The following is a 27941-nucleotide window of genomic DNA, read 5'->3' as shown; positions in this document are numbered from 1 at the left end:
ACACCTTTAATCACAGCACTCGGGAGGCAGAGGCAGGCAGATTTCTTTGAGTTTCGGGCCAGCCTGGTCTACAGAGTGAGTTCCAGGACAGCTATGGCTACACTGAGAAACCCTGTCTCAAAAAAAAAAAAAAAAGAAAGAAAGACTGGAAAAAGTATTTTGCTCCTTCTGCCACACGAGCATCAGGTCTCGTCTGTAGAAGAAATGCCGTTTATCCCGGGAACGGGGCCTGAGCTAAGCGAAGGCAGAGCAGCGACGGGTGCCTGGGCTTGTCTCCTTGGGCTCCATCACTCAGAAGTGAAGGAAGGATGCGGGACAAGAGAGAGCCCACACAGACAAGCTTCCAGGTCCCAGACTAGAGCAAGGATGTGGGACAAGAGAGAGCCCACACAGACAAGCTTCCAGGTCCCAGACTAGAGCAAGGATGCGGGACAAGAGAGAGCCCACACAGACAAGCTTCCAGGACAGGGACTGGAGGGAAGGAGACAAGTGAACAGATGAAACGAAAGGTTTACATTTCCTAATGCCGACCCTGCATCCCTTTCCGCTATCACTGAGACCCTCTTCCCCCTGGCACAGTCCGTTGCCGACAGAATCAGCCCTCCTTGTGTCCACCCTTTTCTGGGCTATCAGGGGATCACACTAAATCCAGTGGTCAAGCTTATGTGCGGCATTTGTGGGATGAGAGTATTTGGCATTTAGTAGCTTAATCTTCACCTCCTCGAGCTTAAGCAAGTAAGGAAAGAAACAACAGCAGCAAAGCAGCCTTTTCCAGGAAATAAGTCTGTTCAGAGTTGGGTGTGGGGGATGGGCAGAGGCTGCAATGCACCACATCTTGCCTGCCCCAGCGGAGTTGGGACTTTTCCCACTCTGAGCAAAGAAAGGCTCTTGCAGGTGGCACCTCCTCCTCACAGCCGCAACAAAATTCTGTGGGAAGGCTTGGCTTCTTCTTTCTTTTTTTCTTTAAGTGTTTCTTATGGGCTGCAAATTACAAATGAGTCTCCTCTTCTTTCACCAAATCATCAACTGGTCCCTGAATCTGAAAGACCGGCATAATTTCGTTGGGAGTATCCAAAAAACCGCAGGATCGGTCCAGCCCCACGAGGGCTGTTCAGCTTTTAATTTCTGGAGCAAGACTCAGCAAACAGTAAAACACTTTTGTGGCATTGTGAAGGTTGAGCTTCACTGTTTGATAAATGAGCAGACGGGCAGGCAGCCCCTCTTTCTTCATTTGTGTGGATTCAATGAAGCCTGCCTAAAGAACGCCACATGCTGTTCTAGCTACTGATCTAACATTCCGCAGCATCCCAGCCTTCCAAATTCCCTCAGTCACTCGTGAAGTCCACCCTTCTCTCTTTCAGCCAGGGCAGGCAGAGCTGGGGGTTGGGGGAACGGAGTGGGGGTGGGAAGTGGGGCCGTTCGGAGCGGCGCTCTTTAGAGCTGCTGGAATGATTTCAGGTGGCACTGAGTGGCCCGTATGCATGGTCCAGCCTTGGGCAGGCCCAGCACGCACGGCACCCATGCATAATTTTGTGGGTGAAATATTTACAGAACACAGGTTGTAGGTGTGCGTTCCTGAAACGGCGTGGCCACACAGTGGCCCTGTGGTGAGATGGGGAAAGGAGGGCAGACACCCACGAGCATCACTGAACGCCACACACTGTCTAAGGCACGTTCCTCTTGGTGTTAAAAGTGACCCTAAAGCATTTCCAAATTGAGACCCGGGATCTAGCCAGTGATCTAACCTCTTGTGTTCGCAGCCCCTTGCCAGAGGAAGAGACATGAACAGGATCCCACTGACCTCCCCTGATCTTTAACCTCGCTAACACTTGGCACCAGGAAGCCAGCAGGTGTTCATCAATCGTGTTCATCAGCAGTGCATGAAAACCCGCAGATATGTCCTCTCATGCGGTGCCTCAAGAGATACCTCCAGAGCCATGCAGTGAAGCCACACGGTCCCTGTCCTCTGCAGACAGGCTTCACTCCGGGCCCTCATCATACGGCCTCCATTGCTTTGGTTCCCAAACTTAGCCACCGGGCTTCTTACTATTTCTACAGATTCAACCCAGCAAACGATCTAAAAGAAATCCCAGGGTGACAGAGCAAGTCTGAACCCTCCCACGCCCGAGAGGAGACAGGATACTGGGTACGCAGTGAGTAAGAGATGCCGAAAGCCGATCTGAAGGCAAGTGGTGGGTCCCAGTCCCGGGGCCATTTGAGTGTGGGAAAAGAAAGGCTGGTCAAACAGAAATTGACACTTAAGGCCATAACACCGTGTTCTATAAGTATTCACTGTGGAAATTTTGAACAAGAGCAAGACAGAAGTTGGTTAAGGATCTGAGTCCCACCAATTTAAATCTAGAAGTAAAGTGAGCTAGTCACTCTCTGTTTTGACAATAAACCTCCTTGCAGAGGAGGAAGAATTGAAGCCTAGTGGTGGGTGCAAATAAAGACTTCGAAACATCCCACCTCTGTGCCTCCTTCAAGTATCTGCAAGAGCAATTTTGCGTGGGTTATAAGGATCCAGTCTATACGTACACACTCACACACACGTGTTACACACACGTATTTCCTGGAAGTCACCCATTTGCACATGAGCGTTGAAGTTCTACTTCCACAGAAAATTCTCCAAGAGAAGTTTCTACAAGAAGTTCGTGTGGACTGTGAAGGGCAGAAGTATACTTCCACAGCCCATGCGTGAACGGATGGAGGTGTCTGGGAAGAGCCCAAGGGAGGGGAGGCAGCTGTGAACCATGAGGCAGGAAATGTGGATGAGGGCTGCAGAGGGTCCATATATCCATGCGTGAACCAGGGACTGTCCTTAGGGTGGCTGGGTGCCGTGCAGCATGTGTGTGAGACGGTGACAGCTTTGGCAGACTCGTCAGAGCGGGGTGACTTACGTAAGGTGCAGGTTAAGTCAAAATACGGAATAATCGCACAGACGATAATAAGAAAAGTGCGGGCGGGGAGGCAGTCCGTGTGACGTGGGACATTTTTAGAACAATAGTTTTCAAAATTGCTCAGCATGAAGAGCACCGAGAAGGGCTGGAACATTCATGCATTAGGGATGGTATATTAAAGAAACATGAAGTATTAGAGCCATGGAAGGCTGCTATGATAAAATGAAATAACTGTAACTAACAGGCACTGAGTACTTCTGAGCTAAGTGGTATTTACAGTCCCCAGAGCTGATTTCATGAGTCCACTTTACAGACTGGGAAACTGGGCCTGGAGCTCCTAAGCTGTCTGGGTTCTTGTGGCTGGTTAATGCTGGGGTCGAGCTTCAGACCCAAATGACCTGGGAAGATCTGCAGGGTACTACACTAAGAAAAGAATTAACCAAATATATATGTTGATATGAAGTCACATGGACAGTGGGTACCATATTCTAAAGGCTAAGGAAAGCATATGCTAGCATTTAAAATAGAAAGACACTCTGTCCGTACAACTAATTTTTCCTTTGAGTGATGGCAAGATATCTTCATGAAGACCCCTTGGTATGTCTTCAGGACACTTTCATGGCCTGCATCCATGGACGTGTGAGTGACCCCTCTTCCCATGTCAGGACAGGAAGGAGGTGGGCAGAATGGAGGAACTCTCAAAGGGGGAGGTCTTATTTCCATCTGTGTTACACATATGTGACCACTAAGCACAGATCCCCAGACACATGTAGCTGTTCCCACCACTGAGCAAGGCTGGCCAGCAAGAAGGAAGAAGCCAGACATTCAGGGAGGAGCCACCCCCACCATCCAATCTCAGAGTGACCGCTATAGTTCATTCATATCTCACCTTTCCCAGTGACTACATTCACACAAACACAGCCCTCTGGAGTTCCACTTCCCATTCCTGGTTTCTTCCCATCTTCCTGACATCAGCACACCGGCCAGCTCAGCTGGTGTGGGCGGGGCAACCCTGCCAGCTCAGCTGGTGTGGGCGGGGCAACCCTGCCATCTCAGCTGGCGTGGGCGGGGCAACCCTGCCACCAAATGCAGCAACTTGAGAAAGCCCCCCCCTCCCTCTGATTTAACTTCCCCATCTAGAAAAGGATGGGCTCATACCGACAGATCTCTAATCTCCCTCATAGATTAAGCTCTCAGTGTGTGGAGACAACTGGTAATAGTCATGGACTGTATTCTCTTTGAGTGTTGTGCTTACGGCCAAGGGCCACCAGCAAGGCTTCATGGAAGTGAAGTTCGCAATGCTCAATGAACTCATGCACTCAGATTCCACTGTCAAAACTATCTAATGCCTTGCCGTGTTTCTACCTCTCCCCAAGAACCCCACAAATTGTGGACCAAAAATTTTGTCAGCCTTATGGTCTCCAGTGGTCATATGCACCACCTGGGCTACTTTTAACTGGCTTATCATCAGAGCATTGGCAGACAGGGCCCTGTCCTGATGACTCAGCTTCCTCTGTTCCAACCTGGAGGCGCTGCAAAGGTGACGTGCGTTTGGGAGCAGCCAGGATTTGCATTCGCATTTTGATCTTTTCCAGGTCAGAGACAGTCCGGGATGGTGACCTCTGTGACGCTGAACACTGGCGGGGAGGGGCAGCTACAGCTGGCCGTGTGGTCGTGAAGGCAGAGAGCTAGAACTCGATGGCGTGTGATGCTGACGCATGAGATGTCCCACAGCTCCTTAGGAAGGATGCTCTGTTGGGGTGATTGTGCCCGACTGTAGGGTGAGCAAGGCCCTAAGCGTGTTTAAGGTGGGGCAGCTAAGCCGTGTTGCGCAGCAGGTTCCGTGTGCTAAGCACGTGTCTAACTGTTGACGTTTTCAGCTTTTAGTAGATGTATGTTCGTGTAACCCCACTGTACGTCAGAGAACAGTCACACCCCAGAGCTCTCGGCCCGGGTTCCACGTTATAACTGAGATGCAAGTATGGGGATAGCCTCAGAGAGATAAAAATTGCTATTTCCTCTTCCTCTCTCTTTCTTATCAGTAACTTCAGGTAAAAGTAAAACTTGTTTTTAATCCACCCGCCAGATGACACTTTGTTCAGAATGCTGGCCCAGCGATACACTAAATCATACATGTGCCTATGCAGGCGCACACGTCAGGGTGATGGTACAAGAGCGGGAGGGGAGGAAGGAGGGTGAGTGCAGGGTGCTCGCCTGTGCCGTGTCATGAAGGTGGCTTGATTAGCCGTAAACGCACACTGGAAATTGCGGGCGAGCACTAAAATTCAGTTTTTTAAAAAAGCACAACTGATACAAAGCCAAACAGACACATGAAAGCAGGGCCGTATGAGATGTCCAGTGGAAATAAACAGGGGAACTGTCCGCGGCCCAAGCATGGGAGACTGAGTTCAAATCCCCAGTATGGCTAAGTGCAGCTGTAGCCCCAGCGCAAGGTCCCTGAAGCCCACTGGGCAGCCAGTCTAGACAGTCAGCCTGCCTCACAGGATAAAGTAGAGAGCAGAGAAAGACACGGTCTCCACACACATTACATGCACGTATGTACACACCCGAACATGACCGCGAAATACACACACCTACAGAGTACTGCGCCAGAAGCTGAGGTGGTAGGATCACTGTAAGTTCAAGGCCAGCCTTGCTTACACAGTAAATCTGAGACCAAACGGGGCTAAATAGTAAGAGTTTAATTAAAATGGTTAATTAAAATAATTAGGGCAGGGAGGGGAAACTGTCTTGGTGGTTAAAATACTCAAAAGCACAAGGACCAGAGTTCAGATGCTCAGCATCCACAGAAAAGCTGGGTGTGGGAGGCTGGAGCAACACCTTGGCAGCTGAGAGTGTCTGCTGCCCCTGCAGGGCAGCTGCATTCGTTTCCTAGCTTGCAACCACCTCTAACTACAGATTGATGCGATTCTGACGCCTCTACAGGTACTCACATGCATGCATGTGCACACACACACACACACACACACACACACACATGTTAAATAAATAAAAATGAAAATAGAGTACAATAAAATAAGACATGAAATAACCAGGCATAAGGGCATATACCCATAACCCTAGCATTCAGAAGGTCAGCTGCAAGTTTGAGGCTGATCTAGTATACAAAGCAAGACTTTCTCTCTAAATAAGTAAATACACATAGATAAATAAATACATAGACCAAACTGTAAACAGTGGGAAATAGCAAAACATAAACACAGAATAAGGAATGAGGACAACGAATAGGAAACTAACAGCTGCAGTAACATTGCTCCCACTGTGTCAACAATCACTGCAGGTGAGCATCACTCTGCAACTGCACCAATCAGAGAGAAGCTGCAGGTACTGGGCAGGCACTGTAGGTTAAGCCCCGGGAAGCCAAGGCAAGCAGATCAGGACTTGAGGCCAATGTGAGCTGCACAGAGAGCCTGGGCTGTGCAGAAAGATCCTAGCTAGACCTTGAGAAAGAGACAAGATGTCGGGGAGAGACTGTTGGCTTGTTGAAGTAAATAAAGAAACAAGATCCAACTATATGTTGCTTACAAAAAAAAAAAAAACACCTTTAAATACAAAGATGCTTAGAGATGAAAACCGGATGGAGAAGGAATGCCAAGATAAGAGTCATCAAAAGGGCAAGGAATTGCTCTGACTTCAGATAAACCGACTTAAGCCAAGGAGCACTGTCTAGCATACAAGGGTGGGTGGCACACTGACCAAGGGGCCAATTCCCCAAGAAGGGGCAGCAGTTCTTAATGCTGCTCAGAACAACAGAATAGCAGACTTAGTTTCAACATGGTACAGAAGGCCTAGCTACCTAGTGTAATAAGCAGGAAAAGGAAATAAAAGAGAGATCAGGAAGAATGAACAGAATGGTCTTCATCCACAGATAACGTGATTGTCGATGAAGAAAATCAAGATATATTGAGAAACAAACAAAAAACAAATTTTTTAAATTAAAAAGAAATTATAGAAGTGTTGCAGGATATGAGGTTAATACATAAAAGCTTTTTCTACCACCAGCAATGAACACAACACTGCTTACATTGGCACTCTCAAAAATGAGAAGTCGTATAAGTGCAGTTAGATGTGTATAAGATCTATATGAAGAAAACTCAGTGGAAAGAGAGTCAAGGAAAGCTACATAACTGGAGTGGCATTCCACACGCATGGATGAGAACAACATACAATCTGGTTAAGATTTGAGTTCTTCCCAACACGATGTATACCCTAAAGCCTAGAGCCAAAATCTAGTCACTGTCCAAGTATGTTGTTACATGCCCATGCACTAGGGTGCACACACACAGCTACACACACAAAGCACACATGAGCATGTATGTATGTACAAAAGAAAAAAAGAGGTTAAGGATGTGAGATCACAGAAAACGACCTAAGCCACTAGCAAAAGCCAACCCAAGAGCAGTCCAGTTAGAATCTTCCGCAACCTCTCCACTTTCTGAATAACTCCAGGACCCAAGGTTACTGCCGCTTTCCCAGAAGCCAGTGCTTGTGGAGTTTGGTCAACGGTGAGACATCTCAGGCCTCACTTGTGGCAACGAAACTGCTGCCTTCATCTTTACCAACAGCGGTTTCCAGGCAGGCTGCCCCAGGGACAGCTTCAGAGTGGACATCTGACTCATTGTTTGTCAAGGGAGGGGGGGTGGGGAGAGGGCGCTACCAATAGAGTCTCCCTTGAAAATGAAGAAATACCGTTCTAAGTTAAAAGTTCACAGATTAATCGTAAGTTTGGATACCCCTGCTCAAGGGCAGGCTGTACCCCAAGGTTTGCAGAATCTGGTTCCCTTCTCCGGAGGAAACAGCAGCTGTAAAGTACAGGAGTCTCAGGATGGGCAACTGTGTGCTTGAGATTTCAATACAACAAACTCATCATGGACCCTCAGCAGGCACCTTCTGCCCCCGGCAGCTGGCAGGACAGTCCCAACTTGAGTGTGTTTGGACTATTGGCAAGGAGGATATCCTATTTACTTATGGTCTTAATAATAAGGACAATTCCTTTCATTCAGTCTGATGACTGAACATAGATGTCTCTTAGTGTCTGTGTTGGAAGCTTTGGCACCAAAATTCATGGGGAGGAAGCTCCTCATTCAGAAAACCATTTGAAGACATCTGTGTGGTCAAATGTGTCAGCGGAGACCAAGAACCCGAGAAGAGAAGAAATTTGGCAGGAGGTGTCTCAACAAGGAAAGGGAGAAGAAAATGGGCCTGGGAGGCAGTCCAGAAGGAAAAGCTAAGAGACACAGGGCAGAGAGGGGCTGGGATTAGTGGGAAGGAGCTGAGGACCAGTAAAACCTACTGATGAAGACTTGATCCCAGCCTTGTTGAGAAGTAAAGATGCCTACGAACTTCACAGGGGTTTTCTGTGGGCTGTCACATGAGAAACAATAGGACACCATGCTTCATCCATGGTCCTTTGGTGTCTGGAACAAGAGCTGCCCCATAGACCCTTCCGTGACGAAGGGCCATCCAATATTGCGGTCTCTGGCCAAGTGTTGCTATTTGCAGTGCAGCCAACACAACGGCTGGAGGGCCAAGCTCTTGCTTTTGTGGAAGTTTCAATAAGTTAGATGCTGTGTGTGGCTAAAGAGCACAGGGGTAAGGAGAGATGGGATAGACAGAAGAGGAGTCCAGGTCAGGGGGCTTCTAGACCACAAACCTCTGGGAATTTGACCACATCTTAAAGGGAGCTTAAAATGGGAATGGAAGGGCTGGAGAAATGGCTCAGTGGTTAAGAGCATTGCCTGCTCTTCCAAAGGTCCTGAGTTCAATTCCCAGCAACCACATGGTGGCTCACAACCATCTGTAATGAGGTCTGGTGCCCTCTTCTGGTCTGCAGACATACATGCAGAAAGAATATTGTATACATAATAAATAAATAAATAAATAAATAAATATTAAAAAAAATGGGAATGGAAGTGAAGAGCTAACAGGGAAGGATAGACTTTAGTCAAAGTCCTCTCGAGGAAGAGTTCAAGGACATGCCAAAATGACCACAGAGCTGTGGAAGTTTTTGTTTTGTTTGTTGTTTTAAAATAAACCCTTCACGCAAGCAAATCAATAAATGGTGTTGGTTTTCTTTACATCATAATTTGAGCTAAAGGATGACTGCTTGCATCTGTACACAGAAACTTCAAAGATGAATTCATAACACTAACAGTTGTGGTCACAAGCAAGAGGTGGTTAATATATATCTGAGTTGCTGGGTGACTAAGTCATTTTCCAGGCCCCACTGATATCTCACCTGAACCTTGTTGCTTCCCACAAGGCAGCTGAGGCTCAGAGAGGTTGCATGTTAAATTCTTAGAAGCTGCCCAAGCTGCCCCTCTATCCGTACCTACCTAGCCTTTCCATTGCGGCCGCTTCGTGAGGATGCCAACACAAGCTGGTGTCACGGGAGTCATAGAACACTCTCCCTTCCCTCACTGCTGGTCCAAGCCTCTCCGAGCAGCACATTGGACCCCCTCCCTAGGTCCTCCTATGACTACCTAACATGGGCTGGGGAGCCTGGGACCACCAATGTCATAATCCAGGATGGTTTCCCAGTCTCTCCAAGGCAGGCATTACCAAGCCAAGTGCCTCTCTGGTCCCAGGTTCACCATCAGACGTAGATGCACTTGTACACTCATATCTGCATCTTGCAGAAGAAACATTACTCTGTGCATGTGACACACAAAGGAAAGACAGCAGAGGCCTTCAACTTCTTGCTTCATAATGCTCCTGAATTGACTAGCATTTTTACAGTCAGGTATTGCCAAACCCTGTAGATTGCTTTCTTCTGGGGTTTGATTTGGTATTGTTTTGGTATAACTGTGTGAGGAATTTGCAACAAAAGATCACCTCGAAGTCACCCAAGTGTTTATTTTAGTAACTTCAGAAAATAAGAATTGGGATGTTTTAAATCTGTGTGTTATGGGCCAGCAAAATGACTTAACAGCACCTGCCGCCAAGCCTAAGGGTCTGAGTTTGAATCCCAAGACTCATAGTGGAAGGAGAGAATTAGACTTTTGCCTCTCGTCTCTGTCTCTGTCTCTCTCTCACACATACACAAACACACTAAGTAAAAACCAAATATGAGTGAGTACATCCCATTAGCCATAAATAAAGGACATTGAGCTTATAATTCACGTTCCTAGAGAAGCTAAATAAGAAGGTGAATCCAAAGACAAACATATAGGCATCCTCCTGAATATTAATTTTCATCAGGTGATGAAATGAGACAGAGACAGAGACCCACATTGGAGCACCGGACAGAAATCTCAAGGTCCAAATCAGGAGCAGAAGGAGAGAGAGTACGAGCAAGGAACTCAGGACCGCGAGGGGTACACCCACACACTGAGACAATGGGGATGTTCTATCGGGAACTTACCAAGGCCAGCTGGCCTGGGACTGAAAAAGCATGGGATAAAACCGGACTAGCTGAACATAGCAGACAATGAGGACTACTGAGAACTCAAGAACAATGGCAGTGGGTTTTTGATCCTACTGCACATACTGGCTTTGTGGGAGCCTAGGCAGTTTGGATGCTCACCTTACTAGACCTGGATAGAGGTGGGTGGCCCTTGGGCTTCCCACAGGTCAGGGAACCCTGATTGCTCTTCGAGCTGATGAGGGAGGGGGACTTGATCGGGGGAGGGGGAGGGAAATGGGTGACGGTGGAGGGGAGGAGGCAGCAATTCTTAATAAATAAATAAATTTAAAATAAAAAAAAACTAAGTAAAATGTAAATTTTAAAAAATTTAAAGTATGTGGATTATCTAAAGTTGGGGAGCTTAGACTGACCTTCCCAAAGCTGGCCGCATTGACGGGCTGGGTGTCATTCTTCTCGCAGAAATCCAGGTAGTGCATGTACAGGGCACTGCGAGGGATGCAGACGCCCTCGGCGATCTCATAGTTCTCCTCCAGCCTAGAGAAATAGACGCTCAGTGAGAAGAGCAACAACAACCAAGAGTCTCAGCTCCCCTTCCTTCCAGCCTGGTAAGGTCTCAGAAACAGGGCTCTTCCTCCACGATGAGAAGCCGGGGTCACCTAATAGGGTCAGCAGGTTCCTTTGCCTTTGGTCCTGGTTACTTTTCCAGCCCAAATTCCAGTCCCTCTACTATGAGCTGACCCTGGCCTGGACACACTGGAGAGAAAGGTCCCTTCAGACCTTTAAAGCTATGTAAGAGCTTGCAGGAGCCCCGCTCAGCCAGGCTTCAAACCATGCGTTCACTTGGAAGCCATTTCTAACAGGAAGATGTCAGAGGCTATGTGACAAGAGTGGTAGAGAGGAATTATCTGAGCAGACTCATGGGCAGGCAGAGAAGGCACAGCTGGACAGTCACTGGTCACTGCCAAAGGGAGACTTCATGATCCTAGTAGAGTTGACCTCTGGTTATGCTAGGGTCTTCTTCCTCTGTGCGGTATTCAGGCTGGTAGTGCTATATCCCGTACATTCCTGCGTGCAGGTTAGGGGTTCTGTGGAAGGAAATGTCCACTCTCCAACTGGGTTTGGTGACCGTGAGCCTAACCTAACCTCAGGCCTCAGTTTCCCTTCAGAAGTGATGACTGATGACTACGCTTTAGGGTGGCTATTGATATCAAACAAAGTGGTATTGTGTATTATAAGTACTGGGCCCAGATGTCCTGTGAATGGCATTAGGAGTCCTCAATCTTCTTTTCCATAAGACACTTTGCCACACCTAAGTATCCCAACTCTGTGATAGACATTGAGGACACAGAATAAATATAAATAAGTTTTGAAGGTTTTTTTTTTTTTTTTTTTTGGTTTTTCGAGACAGGGTTTCTCTGTGGCTTTGGAGCCTGTCCTGGAACTAGCTTTGTAGACCAGGCTGGTCTCGAACTCACAGAGATCCGCCTGCCTCTGCCTCCCGAGTGCTGGGATTAAAGGCGTGCGCCACCATGAAGTTTTTTTTAAAGTAAACAGAATTTAGGAATCCAAATGAATTCTGCCTTCAATGATATCGATCTGTCAGAGACCTCTTCCCACACCCCTGCTGTGGAACATGACACCCCGGAGGAGCCTGGGTACACACAGCTCATTAAACACTCCAACAGAAGACAGTTCTCCTACGGTCACTGGACTTTTAGGGAAACCATTCAAAAACAAACAAACAAACCCGGAATCAAGTTTGGGGGACACTATGATGAGTACCCGTTTTCTGGGATTTTTTTCCTTGCTCTTGTTGTTAAAATAAGGCATGATTCTTAAGCAATGTCCTCAAGTAGCTTAGCCTCACTCTGAGGCACTTGCCAGAGAAGTGGTCCAGCAGTGTCGTAACTCAAGTAGAATGAGGACAGGGCCTTCCAAGGGGCCCCCTTGAAGGGGTGCCACTCACTGAGCACTGACAAAAGTCAGCTCAACCATTTCAAACCTCATGCATGAATCTGACCCCAGGGACGCAGGCAATGGCAGGGCCGAGTGCTGAGGGGTCCCGGCCGTTCAGTCCACGGCCCTCTCTTCGGAATAGGCCTAAGGAGTAGTTCCTGGTTCTCAGGTTCCAGTAAATACCTCAAGCAATTCTTTCTAGAGGACCAAATACCCTGAGACTGGGGGAGTATCCAGTCACCTCAGAATCCATGAAGTCCCCCATATCCCTCAGCATACATCGGTGTCTGGTGTTGATGGATGGATCATTTCAATCACTTAACTCATTCAACAAATGTGTATTGACCTTATCACCCTCCAGGCACTGGGGCCATATCATGGTGAGCAAAATGGTCCTGGATGGCATACAGTGAGCAGATTCACAGTAAACAGAGGGATGGAGATGGGGTCTGTAATTCCACACACACTTCCTGAGGGCTAAGCAGTGACCTCAACATAAGGAAGCAGGTTAGTATGGCCCCTGAGTCAGGATGGTATGCATATTCACGAAATGTCCCACATTAAAACATAGACAAATTAAGGAAACAATGGTGAACAAAATGAAGCCGTTCTACTCCAGTGCAAGTGTCCTCCGTGCTAGCAATGGAACTCTACCTGGGTTTCACCTGGGGAAACTGGCTCCAGGTACAGAGGAGGCCTCTTCAGGATGTCCTGAGCTTTGGATCTGGGATGATCCCTAACTGCCGCTCACAGCACTGCTTCTCTGTAACTTCAGAGGCCCAGCTGAGGCACAGACTTTATAGGGACCCCATAAATGAAGCGCTGTCACCACTGGGGAAGGGGAGTCTTACATGTCTGCTTTGTTTTGTCTAAGCACCAATGGCTCAGCTTTTAAACCCCAGGACTTTGCACAGAAGAATCTGGATTCCTGGCTTCTTATGAAAAAGCTGAGATCTGGCAACCGGGACCAATATTCCCTCATGACAACAATGGGCCAGGGTGACATGTGCCCTGGGGTTGGCCAGAGTCCTTACTCCTCCCCATCGTTCTTACACCAAGTCTGTTTTCCGTCCCTTTCCTGGCTCCTGTGGGCACTTGTGTTGGCATAAGACATGACCTAAATCCCAGTTCAGTCTCCATTGGGGAGAATGACACAGGAAATGAGAATCTGGAAATACTCTAACCTCCCGACCAGAGACGCCTTTGAAAAGGGAAACCCTGGTTAGTGTGTAGCTAGGAGTGGATAATTACGGCTCCACAGAGGACTTCGGGTTGAAATTTTGTAACAGCTCAAATTCATGGAGTTTGTTCTAGGTGCCAGGCACTGGGTAGCCAGGGTTATTTTCTTTCAATTCTCATGGTAATCACATAAAAGTTAGGCATGTTGACACATGCCTGTAACCTTAGCACTCAGAAGGATGGCGTGGGAGGGTATGAGGTTTGAGGATCATTTAGACGAATATTGTGTGTCCAGGCATGGCCTGAGCTACACAGTGACAACCTGAGTTAACAAGAAAACCCAAGAGAAGCAAAAACAGAACAGAAAAGCCATATGAAGTAGGCAGTATACCGACCTTTCACACGAGAGACTAAGGCTCAGAAAGTAGAATTCATTTGCTAATGTGACCAGAAGCCTTTTCTACTGCTGCAGATGGCGGAGGCTCCAGACAGGGGAACCACAGAGAGCAATAGATGTGTCCTGTGCTCTGAATGATGGGGACATCTGCCTCAGTGGGAGGAGGGGCTTGCAAAGGGAGACCCGAAAGGAAAGGAGGGTGGGGACTGTGGAGAATCTTTAAATGTGGCTTGACATGCCGTCCTTGACAAGGGGCTACCTTAGCATCCAGATGACGGAGGGGCTAGGGATGGCTCATGGGGGAGGGGCTAGGGATGGCTCATGGGGGAGGGGCTAGGGATGGCTCATGGAGGAGGGGCTAGGGATGGCTCATGGGGCTAGGGATGGCTCATCGGTTAAGAGCATTTACTGCTCTTTTTCTCAGCAACCATGGCGGCCAGATCACAACTTCCTGTAACTCCAGCTCCAGGGATCCAACACTATCTTCTGACCTCTACAGGCAGGTCTATGCATATCACACACACACACACACACACACACACACACACACACACACGACTCGGTGTGTGCAGTGCTTGTTGTAAAGCCTGAGAACCTTTACTGTGAAGCATGACCTCGGATCTCCAAAGCCCATGTTTTAAAAGGAAGCATGGAGGTGTGTGCGTGTAACCCCAGAGTTGGATATGCAAAGACAGGGGGAGCTTTGGGGTTGGCCAGCCAGCAGACCAAGCCAGTAAGTTACAGGGCCAGTGAGGAACTGTGCCTCAAAAACATGATGTGGAGAGTGACTGAGAAAATGGGACAGGATACTCGATGTCAACCTCTCACTCACACATGCGCTCTCTGTACACACGCACACACAGACACACAGAGACACACACACAACTCTCAGAGGCAAGAAAACCTTCTTGCCTGATTACTTCTAGAATGCTCTATTAACCACAATGATACTGTTGATAAAGGTTAAGAACATGAATGTAAAGCTAATAGGTTCTGTTAACTGATAACCAAGTATAAAGAACACAAAAAGGCAAGAAAGTAACCCCCACAAGTTCCATCTTAGACTTACTAGTGTTCCATTAAACTATTTCCCTAAATTAACAGAGGTTTGACTTCAGGCCATTGTGTGAGGGACATTTTCTATTCTAATACACCAACATGAGGGTAGCCGGGACTTGAAGAAAGGAGAGTGTCCCTTTGTGCTGTGTTAACGTTGTCCTAAGTTTACTTTAGCCCAAACAATCCAAGGATTCAGTGGTAAAGCAAGCTTTTCAAGCCACTTGGAATCTGTTTGTGGGACACTTTTAAATGAGAGAACACCCCTTCCCCTGCTAAGGGACCAGAGCGGCACAGTTAAAGGTGGCAGTACCTCTGAGGTGGATGACCAAGGATAACTAGCAAAGTTGGGTTAACTGGTATTTTTCGCATGGATCAGCAAACACTGAGACTAGTCTGGACGCACTGTACTAGTTCAGGCAAGAAGTACTAGGTCTATGCTTTGATGACTCCCATGGGAGGCCTGGCGCTTTCTGAATGGAGATGGGAGAGGAGGGGATGGGGGAGGGTAGAAAGGAGGTGGGGGAGGGAATGGAGGAGAGGAGGGAGGGGAAACTGGTCGGTATGTAAAATAAATGAAAAAATATAGTAATTAAAAAAAAGTACTGGGCCTGTACTGAGTCAAGACAGCATGTGGGATATAGGTCTCCTTTTGTCAGACTGGAGAAGTAGGCAGTTACTCAGGTGGGTCTCAGGTTCCTAACCTGAAAAGGGGTCCATCCCATTGTCAGAAATGCCCCAAGATGGGTAAAGCTTGGAGGACATAATGTTCTCAATGTGGTGTTAAAAACATGGATTCCCAAGCTGAGAGTAAACCCAGTGCTCAAAAGGCCGAGGCAGGAGGATCACCATGAGTTTGAAAGCAGTGTGGACTATAGAGTAAAACCCTGAGCCCCCAGCCCTGCCACCAATAACAAAAGGCACTGGCTCCCAGGTGTACTCCTGGTTTCTCAGATCATTATGTGTCACTAAAGTCACGGTGCTTGCATTTCTGTTCTGTGGCCTATTTGCTGCTAACTCTGACCAAGAGATCAGGACTGAAATACAGCACCCACGGTGAGACACAGCAAGTGAGATGAACCCCTAGCAACAACAAACTATTTGGTTCTGCTCAATCAAAGTCACGGTTCACACAGGCTGAGCTAATTAAGCCACTACCTGTGAAAAGCCAGCGCCTGCTAACCTACTACGTTTCTGTCGGGTTTTGTCCCTGTGACTGGAGCGGCTGAACCTCTGAGTATCCAGGTGCCTTATGACTATGAAGCATTTTAATAAGCTCTGTGAGTGATGGGCGTAATTGGCACGCAAGGGCACCTTTGATGCTAGAAGGATGCTCCAGGAATAGCATTGTGACGCCGTCCCTCAGACCCCCTGGCAAAACCTAGCGGCTCGGCGTGTGCACTGAAGTTACTAATTGGAGCATCCGCTCCGCTGACAGAGGCGGGAAAGAGAGAAGGCAGTTAATTACTTCTCTTCATATCTGATGATGAATTCCCCCTTCCCTCCCTTCTTTAGAGGACATCATTAGCCTGGCATGGCGGGTGAGCCACGCTGCATTTCACCTGGAACACGCACACATGCACACACACACAATTCTGGACTTGCTCTATTTTCTTACCTTCTATTTAACAACTTCATTGCATTTGAATTGAGCCCGTGCTATTATGGGCAGATAATGAACTCGGTCACCAGCTAGCGTGAGCCATTATCTGAGACACACATTTCTTAAAGGAGATCTTCTTGGAAGGCTTCAGCCCGTGGCCTCCTGGGACACAGGGGAGCAGCTTGGTATCAATGCTCTCAAGCAACAGAGAATGTTGTGATGCCTGGAACCGCGTCTCTTCTGAGCCACGTTTTACCTACAGCTTTTTATGTATACACATGCTGTCAGGCAAAGTGTCCACCTCTTCAGTTACTGCTCACTTATCTGGAAATGCTACAACAGGTCTACTTTACCAAAGCAGGATCTAAAAAATAAATCCCCAAAGTAGAAAAGCAGAGATGGCCACAGAGACTGGACACTATATTGTTTTGTTCTGCTTGTCTTTAGAGATAGTGTCTTACTATGTGTCTCTGACTGTCCTGGAAATCACTACGTAAACCAGGCTGGCCTCGAACTCAGAGAGATCCACCTGCCTCTGCCTCCCGCATGCTGGGATTAAAGCTGTGTGTCACTGTGCCTGGCTGGGTTTTTTGTTTGTTTGTTTTGGGATCTGAGACTGCAACAGTAGGAATTTGCTGAGCAATGAGAGCCGGGCAGTGTTCTACACCTTCAATGGCTCCACACTGCCTCCTCACAGAAGTCCAGGTTTCTTCCCTGGACATCCAAGGCCTCCACTGTCTGACCCCTGACTGATTCTCCAGCCTTCACTTGCCCCATCCTTCACAGATACCCTCTCTTCAGCTATTGGGCTTTGCCCTGTACCTTAAATACATTTACCATAATGTACCCATACGTGTCATATGCACCCATGCGTGTCATAATGCACCCATACGTGTCATATGCACCCATACGTGTCATATGCACCCATAGTGTCATAATGCACCCATACGTGTCATATGCACCCATAGTGTCATAATGCACCCATACGTGTCATATGCACCCATACGTGTCATATGCACCCATACGTGTCATATGCACCCATACGTGTCATATGCACCCATACGTGTCATATGCACCCATACGTGTCATATGCACCCATACGTGTCATATGCACCCATACGTGTCATAATGGACCCATACGTGTCATATGCACCCATACGTGTCATATGCACCCATACGTGTCATATGCACCCATACATGTCATAATGCACCTATATATGTCATAATGCACCCATATGTGTCATATGCACCCATATGTGTCATATGCACTCATGCGTGTCATAATGCACCCATAGTGTCATATGCACCCATACATGTCATAATGCACCCATAGTGTCATATGCACCCATGCGTGTCATAATGCACCCATACATGTCAAATGCACCCATAGTGTAATATGCACCCATACATGTCATAATGCACCCATAGTGTCATATGCACCCATACATGTCATAATGCACCCATAGTGTCATATGCACCCATGCGTGTCATAATGCACCCATAGTGTCATAATGCACCCATAGTGTCATAATGCACCCATACGTGTCATATGCACCCATATGTGTCATATGCACCCATACGTGTCATAATGCACCCATGCGTGTCATAATGCACCCATATGTGTCATATGCACCCATACGTGTCATATGCACTCATGCGTGTCATAATGCACCCATAGTGTCATATGCACCCATACGTGTCATAATGCACCCATAGTGTCATATGCACCCATACATGTCATAATGCACCCATAGTGTCATATGCACCCATGCGTGTCATAATGCACCCATAGTGTCATATGCACCCATACGTGTCATATGCACCCATACGTGTCATAATGCACCCATACGTGTCATATGCACCCATACGTGTCATATGCACCCATAGTGTCATATGCACCCATATGTGTCATAATGCACCCATAGTGTCATATGCACCCATACGTGTCAAATGCACCCATGCGTGTCATAATGCACCCATAGTGTCATAATGCACCCATACGTGTCATGTGCACCCATAGTGTCATATGCACCCATACGTGTCATATGCACCCATACGTGTCATAATGCACCCATACGTGTCATATGCACCCATACATGTCATAATGCACCCATAGTGTCATAATGCACCCATACGTGTCATAATGCACCCATACGTGTCATAATGCACCCATAGTATCATAATGCACCCATGCGTGTCATAATGCACCCATAGTGTCATATGCACCCATACGTGTCATATGCACCCATACGTGTCATAATGCACCCATAGTGTCATATGCACCCAGTGTCATATGCACCCATACGTGTCATAATGCACCCATACGTGTCATAATGTACCCATAGTGTCATAATGCACCCATACGTGTCATAATGTACCCATAGTGTCATAATGCACCCATACGTGTCATAATGCACCCATACATGTCATAATGCACCCATAGTGTCATAATGCACCCATAGTGTCATAATGCACCCATATGTGTCATAATGCACCCATACGTGTCATATGCACCCATACGTGTCATAATGCACCCATACGTGTCATAATGTACCCATAGTGTCATAATGCACCCATACGTGTCATAATGCACCCATATGTGTCATATGCACCCATACGTGTCATAATGCACCCATACGTGTCATATGCACCCATGCGTGTCATAATGCACCCATATGTGTCATATGCACCCATACGTGTCATATGCACCCATACGTGTCATAATGTACCCATAGTGTCATAATGCACCCATACGTGTCATAATGCACCCATATGTGTCATATGCACCCATACGTGTCATATGCACCCATACGTGTCACATGCACCCATATGTGTCATATGCGCCCATACGTGTCATAATGCACCCATACGTGTCGTATGCACCCATGCGTGTCATAATGCACCCATACATGTCATATGCACCCATACGTGTCATATGCACCCATACGTGTCATAATGCACCCATAGTGTCATAATGCACCCATACGTGTCATATGCACCCATACGTGTCATACACACCCATAATGTCATAATGCACCCATACGTGTCATATGCACCCATACGTGTCATATGCACCCATACATGTCATAATGCACCCATAGTGTCATATGCACCCATACGTGTCATAATGCACCCATACGTGTCATAATGCACCCATACGTGTCATATGCACCCATAGTGTCATATGCACCCATGCGTGTCATAATGCACCCATACGTGTCATATGCACCCCTAGTGTCATATGCACCCATAGTGTCATAATGCACCCATACGTGTCATATGCACCCATAGTGTCATAATGCACCCATACGTGTCATATGCACCCATACGTGTCATATGCACCCATACGTGTCATAATGCACCCATGCGTGTCATATGCACCCATAGTGTCATATGCACCCATACGTGTCATAATGTACCCATAGTGTCATAATGCACCCATACTCGTCATATGCACCCATAGTGTCATAATGCACCCATACGTGTCATAATGCACCCATACGTGTCATAATGCACCCATAGTGTCATAATGCACCCATACGTGTCATATGCACCCATGCGTGTCATAATGCACCCATACGTGTCATATGCACCCATACGTGTCACATGCACCCATAGTGCCTGGTGGCAGTGAACCACATATACAGTAGCAATGTCCTAAGAACAGAACAGCAACCAAAGGTTGTTGTCTGTGGCATCACAGTCGTCCTGAGAGCAGAGTGGAGGACCTTCCTCCCGTGTATGTGCTGATGCAGGGGTGACATACCAACTGTGCTATCAAGTGCATGGTGCATGTGCGTGTGTGTGCGCGTGCGTGCGTGTATGCATGGTGCGTGTGTGTGTGTGTGTGTGTGTGTGTATGCGCGTGCGTGTGTAAGTCAGATGATGACTCATGGAGATCAGTTCTCACCTTCCACCATGTGGGTCTAGAGGTTGAACTCAGGTCCTAGGCTAGGTGGCAGGTACATTTACCCACTGAGCCATCTCACCAACCGACATACAAACGTTTTGGTGGCAAATGACTGCTACGGGTGTGTTTATCATAAGTCATTCTAAACGATGACTTCAGAGTGAGCATGCTCCTTGAGCTCACTCGTCCACACCTGCAGCAACCTCGTCACTGGACTGTGTCATTCTCTCCTGTGTCAGGTTTAATTCCCCTGATTTCCTCATGGCCGGAGGGGCGATCAGTTGTAACACATACCACACACACTTCTACGATGCTCACTCAACAACGCCGTGACCTAAGACCTGTGTCTCCCAGGACATGTGTCTGCGGCTAGTGCGTGACTAAGGCAGATCTGCCCATTCTGCAATTTTTTGGAACTTGAGTGACTTTGAGAGACATCATCTGATGGGGGTGGAGGAAGCACTGCCCCAGTGTGTCCTGAATCTGCAGATCTGGCCAGTCCAGAGCGGAGAACAGAATGAGAGTTCTCTCTGCCATTGCAATGACTGGAGCACAGAACCGTCTGATCCGCCCCTGGGTTTGCTTACAACTTCCCAGAGGCCTGGGTTCAGAAACGTAGGTGCAGGGGTCTGCCCAGCTGTTGGGTATCCAGGTCTATTACTTGGGGTTTTACATTTCCCACAAGCTATCAACGCTTCTGTCCAGGAGGAGGCTGGGGACTGGAGGCCCTGAAGCTAAAGGGATTCTGACACAGTCTCCTGTCCCGTGTCCTCCGTCTTCTTTATCCATTCCCCATCTCTACCTCTCCTCACCTTACTGTGGCTGGTGGGGCCCCAAAGATCATCTTTGTGGGTCTCCTTACACCCTTGGGGAGGGTTCTCCACATGGAGCAGAACCCCAGGCAGACCTAGGAACCATAACCTGGTCTAAAATACTGTGATGTTCAGGTTTAAATGGTCAACTAGCTGCAGCCTAGACTCACCTGGGGCAAGAACTGGGTGAGGGATGGCCCAGCTCCAGCAGACCCATGGGTGTGTCTGTAGGTGGTTGTCTTTATTGTTGGCTAAATCCACAGTGAGTGGCCGCACACTCTAGACTGGGCCCTGAACTGTACCATTAAAAAAAAAAAAAAAAAACCTAGCCAAGCAAGAGTGAGTAGAAAACCTTCATGTTATTCATCCCCCCTCTTCTGGACTGTGGATGTGGCGAGACAGGCTGCTGGAGCCCTGGGTGGACTTCTTCAAAAGGATGGACTAGGATTCTGAGTAGAGAAAATCCTTACTCTCTGCTATCTTGCTTTTGAACAGGTTATTTCCTTAAATTTAAAGAGGGAGAGGGAGGAGGAGTAAGAGAAAGGAGAGGGAGGAAGAGACAGACAGAGAGCACAGAGACCCAAAGAGGCACTAATTAGATCCTCTAGACCTGGAGTTCCAGGTGGTTGTGAGCCACTCGAGGGGGGCGCTGGGATCTGAACACAGGTCCTCCACAGAGGCAGTGTGCTCTCTTGACCACTGAGCTGTCTCTCCAAACTGTCTAGGACATTTGTCATAGCAACTGAAACAAAACGAGGACAGACATCCAAGTCTGACTCTAGAACAGTGCCAGGTCTAGCAAGCCACTGGTGATTTGTGAGAACATTTTAAAGAGAAACACTGAATCTATTTGATTTCACACTAATATCAAATATCAACAGCCCATGAAAAAAGGGAAAACGTTCACACCTCCCAGCTACCCCGCCAAGAAAGCGACTCCTCACTGCCTCATCTTCAGCCTGCTGGGTACTGGGGGACCCTTCCGTCTTTTGCTAGTTGCTGAGGAGGAGACTGCCCCCACCCTGATGGTGCACAGGGCTCAGAAAGGGCACAGTAGTGGGTGCGGGAGGGAGCAGGCCACAGAGGAGCCATGCATTGGCAGCAGGTCAGCCGGCATGGCCCAACAGGGCCGCTTTCCATTTCAAAATCTCCAGTGTGAATAGGGCTGATTGTGTGGCTGGGATTCCAGCGGCGCCCAGCATCCCCAGTGAGGTGGGATTTACTCACCCCCATGACCGAGGTTGCTGGAAAGGGTTTGGCAGGAGCCCTTGGACAACATTTGCCTGTTTTCTGCTGGAAGCTGCCTCCAGATCATGTGGCCCCGATTCTTTTTGGCTGCTTGGCAGTTATGTTATTTGTTCCTCCGAGGAGGCCTGGTGTCTCCAGGGTGGTGGGGAGGGGGCTTGGGAGGGGAGGGGCCAGAGGAGAAGCAAACCATTCCTAACCCAGTTCTAGTGGCCAGCCAAGTCGTCCCAGGGAGGCTGGGTGCTGTCAGCCTGCGCAGCTCTCCTCAACACCCCTATGGGAGCACAGTGCCACAGGAGACAGAGGACAGCGCGAAGGACCTGAAGGACTCAGACATACGATTCCTATAGAGAGATTCCTAGGCTTGTGTGTCTAAATCCTTTGTAGTGCAGGGGAAGACAGAACTGGAAACGGTTTGGGGGCAGAACTGCAACTCCATCGCCAGCTGTTGTTCTTCATGTGTGCACGGAGAAGCCCTCCCCAGGGCTGCAGAGGCCCCATGTGGAACCTTCTGTGGGGTCCTCTCTATAATTCAGAGGTGACATCTGGACAGACTTAAATACCTAGCACGAGGAAAAGGGGCCGGCTCTGCAGCTGTTCTCCAGGCAGCGCCCTGTGCCTCTTAGAAGGAGTCTTCAAATGTGGGGGGAGGGGCGCACGCACGTGCCATGGCAGGTGTACGGGGTCATTTCTGTCCTGCCGTGTGGGCTCCATTGGGTTGTTAGCTCAGTGACAGGTGCTTTTGGCCCCTGAGTTACCTCCTCATCCTGAGGTTAATTCTTTATTAGCTAATCCGGCGTGACATCAGGATGTTAAGGAATAAAGTCAGCCGTGGATCTATGGAGTCTGGGGCAATGGTGGAATACATCTGTGTGCCTCTTATAAGGAGGATAGAAATAAAATAAAATACAAATTAAAAACAGTGCAAAATTCCCTGGGTGAGTGCATGTAAACACACACACCCACACGCCTTACTGAAAAGTTATTTCTGAGAAAAAGTAGAATAACTACAGTGAAAATGGACATTCGTCTAATCTTCGGTTTCATTTTCTAACAACAATAAAAAAAAATGTGTTACTTGTGTTAATGACAGAAGAAACAGGAGGCATCTGTGACTATATGTATTCCTGGCCTTTCATTGAACACTAGATGAAGGGGAGAGGAGAAGTATGCGAGCATCCCTGAATCTGCAGACAGAGCACTGATGGACCAGCTCAGATTAACCTCTGAGCTCCCGGGCAGCCAGAGAGAAAGGGAGACGTGCTGGAAGTCGCATTGCTGTTTTCTGTAGGATGAAGGCTGCACCCAGTTCCTTCTGAGAGACAAAGCTTTAGACTGGAACCGTATCACAAAAATAATAACCATTCACGAGGGAGCTTTATGGAGGGGGTGGGGTTAAGTGTGATGTTCTCACGTTTAGAGGAATGCCCTACACGTTCCCTTCATACACACCATTCTCCCTCATCAGGATTTTGGTTTTGGTGTGCATGTCTTGAGACAGTATGGTGTAGCCCCTCAAACTTGGTATGTCAGAGGGTGGCCTTAAGCACCTGGTCCTCCTGCCTTCACCTAGTACATGCAGGGATAAATGACACGCACTCCTCCTCTGTACCGCAGCCATCTTTGCACACGCCCCTCCTCTGTACCACAGTGTTCCCTGCACACGCCCCTCCTCTGTACCACAGTGTTCCCTGCACACGCCCATCCTCTGTACCACAGCCATCTTTGCACGCTACACGGCTGTGGTGCTTTGAAGGAGCCCAGTCTGCTCCCCTCGTGGGATGCTGGTGTGTGTGACCAGACCGCTCCTCGTGATTAACACTATGACTGGCACAGGGAAGTGGGCTTCTGGGGCTAAGGCCCGGGCCTAGAGGAAGCTATCCTTGGCAGAATATGAAGAACACTGCCTTTCCTGGAGCAACATGCTGGCCCACTGGCTTAGTTCTGAGGACAGACCCAGGTGGTGATAAGGCTTCTCTGCTTGACTGACGGGCTTATCTCTGAGAGGCTGTGGGGGCCTCAGAACCGCCCGAGGGTGTCACTCTCCTCCCAGCCCAGGTCCTCATCACCTGCTCCAGAGCTCCACGTGGATCCTGGGCATAGGCGGAATGTCCGCTGTGTGCTTGCTCATCCTGAAAAGTGGAGAGCCAGGCTACAGCCTCAGGCCACTGGAGCGGTCCTGTCTGGATGTTCCTCTGGCCTGGCTTCTGCAAGCCACGGTGTCACCTCCCAGAAGCTGTCACTTCCTGCTCATCACAATAGTGCTGCCAGCGTCCTTTGGTACCACTGAGTCGTCCCATAGCACCCTCCTCGGGCTAATATGTTCCTGGTTTCCTTTCTGGTCCCTTAAAAAATCATCACTGTGGGCGTAGCTCAATTGGTAAAGTGCTTGCCTAGCTAGGCCAAGGCCCTGGATAAGCCAGGTGTTAGTGCCTGGCCCACACTGTAAACCCAGCACTCAGGAGGTAGAGGCCAGAGAGTTCAAGGGCAGCCTGGGCTACAGACCCTGCCTCAAAAAAAAAAAAAAATTAAACAGTTCTGCTGGTCTCTTCTACATCTTATCCCAGAACAGGACCAGCCCTGACACATAGAAGGTATTCATTAAGAACTACTTGAATTTAGTTAGTGACTGAAGCTCTATTAACATACAATACAAAGGAAATTGGAGACTGATTTGCTATTCCTAAAAGAACATATTTTCAAATTTGCTTTGCCAGTTGGAGGATGAAGTCAGTTCTAGAATGATCCACTTGCCTCATCACAGACAAACAGATGCTACAAGGTGGGTTTCTTCTGGTATCTTTTTGATATTTTATAATGAACTGTTTCAGGTCGCTAAGAAGAAAGCGTTGCTGTCTTGTGTTTCTAGAAATGCCCATACCCAGTATCCTCTGCACGGACGCGTCACTCCTGTGGTGGCACCATGGCACAGAACTGGCATGATATTTGGAGACGACTACAGCCGCAGCTTTGCTAGGGGAAGTAGATGGAGATCACCTGCCCCTTGATTTTTGGCAGGGGTTGGGGAGAATAGCATCCCATACAGCCAGACTGACCACAAACTCACTGCACGCAGGGAGACATGAGTTTCTAACCCTTTTACCTCCATCTCCCTCCTAGGGATGACAGCATGAGCTACCACATGTGATTCATCGTGTATAAAGGATCAAAGCCAGGCCTTCTGTATGCTAGGCAAGCACTCAACAAACTGAGCCAAATCCCCAGGTCACAGTCTTTAGGCTAATGCTTGCAGAGACAAGAGGAGGACAGACGGGGAGGGAGGGATAGCGTTCTGAAGGATATCGCCCCCCCCCCCCCATAACAGCCATCAGCTTGCTGTCACCAAATACCAATGGTGGCTTTCCTGTCCCCCTTATTTGTCCATGTGTTCCTTCTCACTGAAGTTCTGCTAGCAGGCTGACCGCGGAGACCCCTGGATGGCAAGCTGAGTTCTACCCCAATGCCCTCTCCTCTGTTACCTTCCCTTCCTCTCTGCATACACCAGCCCAGAGACGGAAAGATGACAATCCTTACAGCCCCAATCTGAGATCTCTTCTCAGTCCTTCCAAGCACCAGGCTGGCACTTAAGAGTCCCCCCCAGATCCCTGACTCCTCCCACTTCAAAAGCCGTAGACCACCAATGCTGTAACTGTCTCGGTTTTATGTTCCTCCTCTATAGAACGGATGCAGCAACACGAAGGCCATTGACTTAGAATGACATAGGGCATGTACGTGAGCCCTGCACATAGGCTGGCAAGGAGTCAACGTGAGTACCTTCCTCTCTCCTGGGTTCCCTGAGCTGGACTGGTAAGACAAAAATAGCCTTCAGTTGCCAGGTTCTCTGAAGCAAGGGTCTCAGGTCAGAGAGCTCAAGGGTTCAAGGCCACAATACAATGTTGAAGTAAAGCTTCAAGAAGAGGGGCTCGCTGTACATTTCATCAAGTCCAGGAATTTCAAACATTAACGGGAAGTCATTCTAGAGGATTACTTTTGTTAACGCTATAGTGTTAACTGTATTTCCCGCAATTGTTAATTCACTCGGGGCTCCTAGGTTAAGGATGGACAGACTTGCATTTCTATCATTTACTAAAACTTCATCCATTGTAATAACAGATTCTATTAAAACTCGGAGGCAGAGGCAGGCAGATCTCTGTGAGTTCGAGGCCAGCCTGGTCTACAGAGCTAGTTCCAGGACAGGCTCCAAAGCTACAGAGAAACCCTGTCTCCAAAAACCAAACCAAAATAGAACAAACAAAACCCACTTAAAAAATTCACATGAAATCTCATCTTTACCAGTATTTCGATAATGGGAAAATATTTACCCCCAAAGAAAAGACATATGAAAACTCAAATCACCAGGCCAGAGCTAAGGGAGGCCTTTGCATTTACCTGCAAACTACACAGATTCAGGTGACTTACCAAATGTCAAGTAAGCGTGACAACACCCAAACAGCCGAGTGACAGGCTGCCCTGCTAGAAAGGCCTGTGCGGCTGACATTGGCTGGCAGCGAACACTTACCATTGCAGAGTGGCGGGAGTGGAGTGGGGCTTGGAGGCTCTGTTATTTTCTTTTTCCTCATCTGTTAAATGAAAGAAAAAAGGAGTTGGCTTCTGTTGGCAACGGGAGAAAGTCAAAGGCAGCTCGGTGACCCCAAGTTTCCAAAGACTGGGTCTCCCGCAGATGCTGCTGCCTGAGACGTCGACATCTTGGCATTCCAACATGCTAGCCTCGTTACACGCTAATCCAAACACAAGGAAAACGATGACTTTTTCAGACAAGATCTCACTGTGCAGCCCTCATCATACACGGAACCTGGAGCTTACTATGTAGACCAGGCTACCCTCAAACTCAAAGACATCCACCTGCCTCACAAGCTCTGGAATTGAAGGTGTGCACCACGACACCTGAGACAGAAAACTGACTCCTACAGAAGGCTCCAGTCCACTTTTCTTCGTGTGACAGCCATAATTAGTCTGACAAGCCACCCTTTGTCGTCATGAACTTCTAAAATGCTCCAGTCAATTAAATATTTTGGACATCTGTCTACATGGTTTGAGGACTTAAGAATAAACATAGTGTCCTCTCTCACTGCTACAGACTGATTGCTTGTGTCTCTTCGGTGTCTTTAGGAAATTAGTCAACCCCTTCAGCTCCCTAGTGACTCGGATCAAAGTTTTTATGAAAAGACCCAGAGCATCACTTTGTCCCTTCTGCTCTAAGCACATGCCAGGAAGGCTCCACCAATGAGCCAGGAAATGGCTCCCACCAGAAAGAAACCTTCAACGAATGTCGTTGCCTTGCTGCCTTTAGAAACAGCTTGAGGTGTTTTGTTGGAGTGACGAGGACAGACTTAGACATTCGTCATCTTATCTCTTTGTGACCTCAATGGGGCACTTTAGGACCGTGAAGGCTGTGTAGGAATTCAGGGGAGCCAGAAGAAGCAGTATGGCAGGCCAGAGTCTATGAGTCATGCGGCCTCTTTTGTAAAGGGCTGG

The 27941-nt window shown here is 48.1% G+C and overlaps 1 protein-coding gene across 4 annotated transcripts in view; it reads right to left on the bottom strand.

Annotated features, from left to right (window-relative positions):
- Positions 1–27941, bottom strand: part of Rfx4 (regulatory factor X4) — a 153168-nt gene that overhangs the window by 81130 nt on the left and 44097 nt on the right. For all 4 annotated transcript variants that reach the window (XM_041677571.1, XM_041677576.1, XM_041677594.1 and 1 more), the window contains exons 3-4: positions 26965–27025; positions 10698–10821 (exon numbers count right to left, since the gene is read on the bottom strand). In XM_041677571.1, the coding sequence (XP_041533505.1) occupies positions 10698–10821; positions 26965–27025 (185 nt within the window). The remainder of the gene's footprint in view (positions 1–10697; positions 10822–26964; positions 27026–27941) is intronic.

The sequence above is a fragment of the Microtus oregoni genome, unplaced genomic scaffold (assembly GCF_018167655.1).
Source record: "Microtus oregoni isolate MIOR12 unplaced genomic scaffold, Mior012 000001F_ref0000356, whole genome shotgun sequence".
NCBI classification, from domain to species: Eukaryota; Metazoa; Chordata; class Mammalia; order Rodentia; family Cricetidae; genus Microtus; species Microtus oregoni.
Note: the sequence above shows the minus strand (reverse complement) of the source record. Positions and strands in the feature narration are given on the sequence as shown.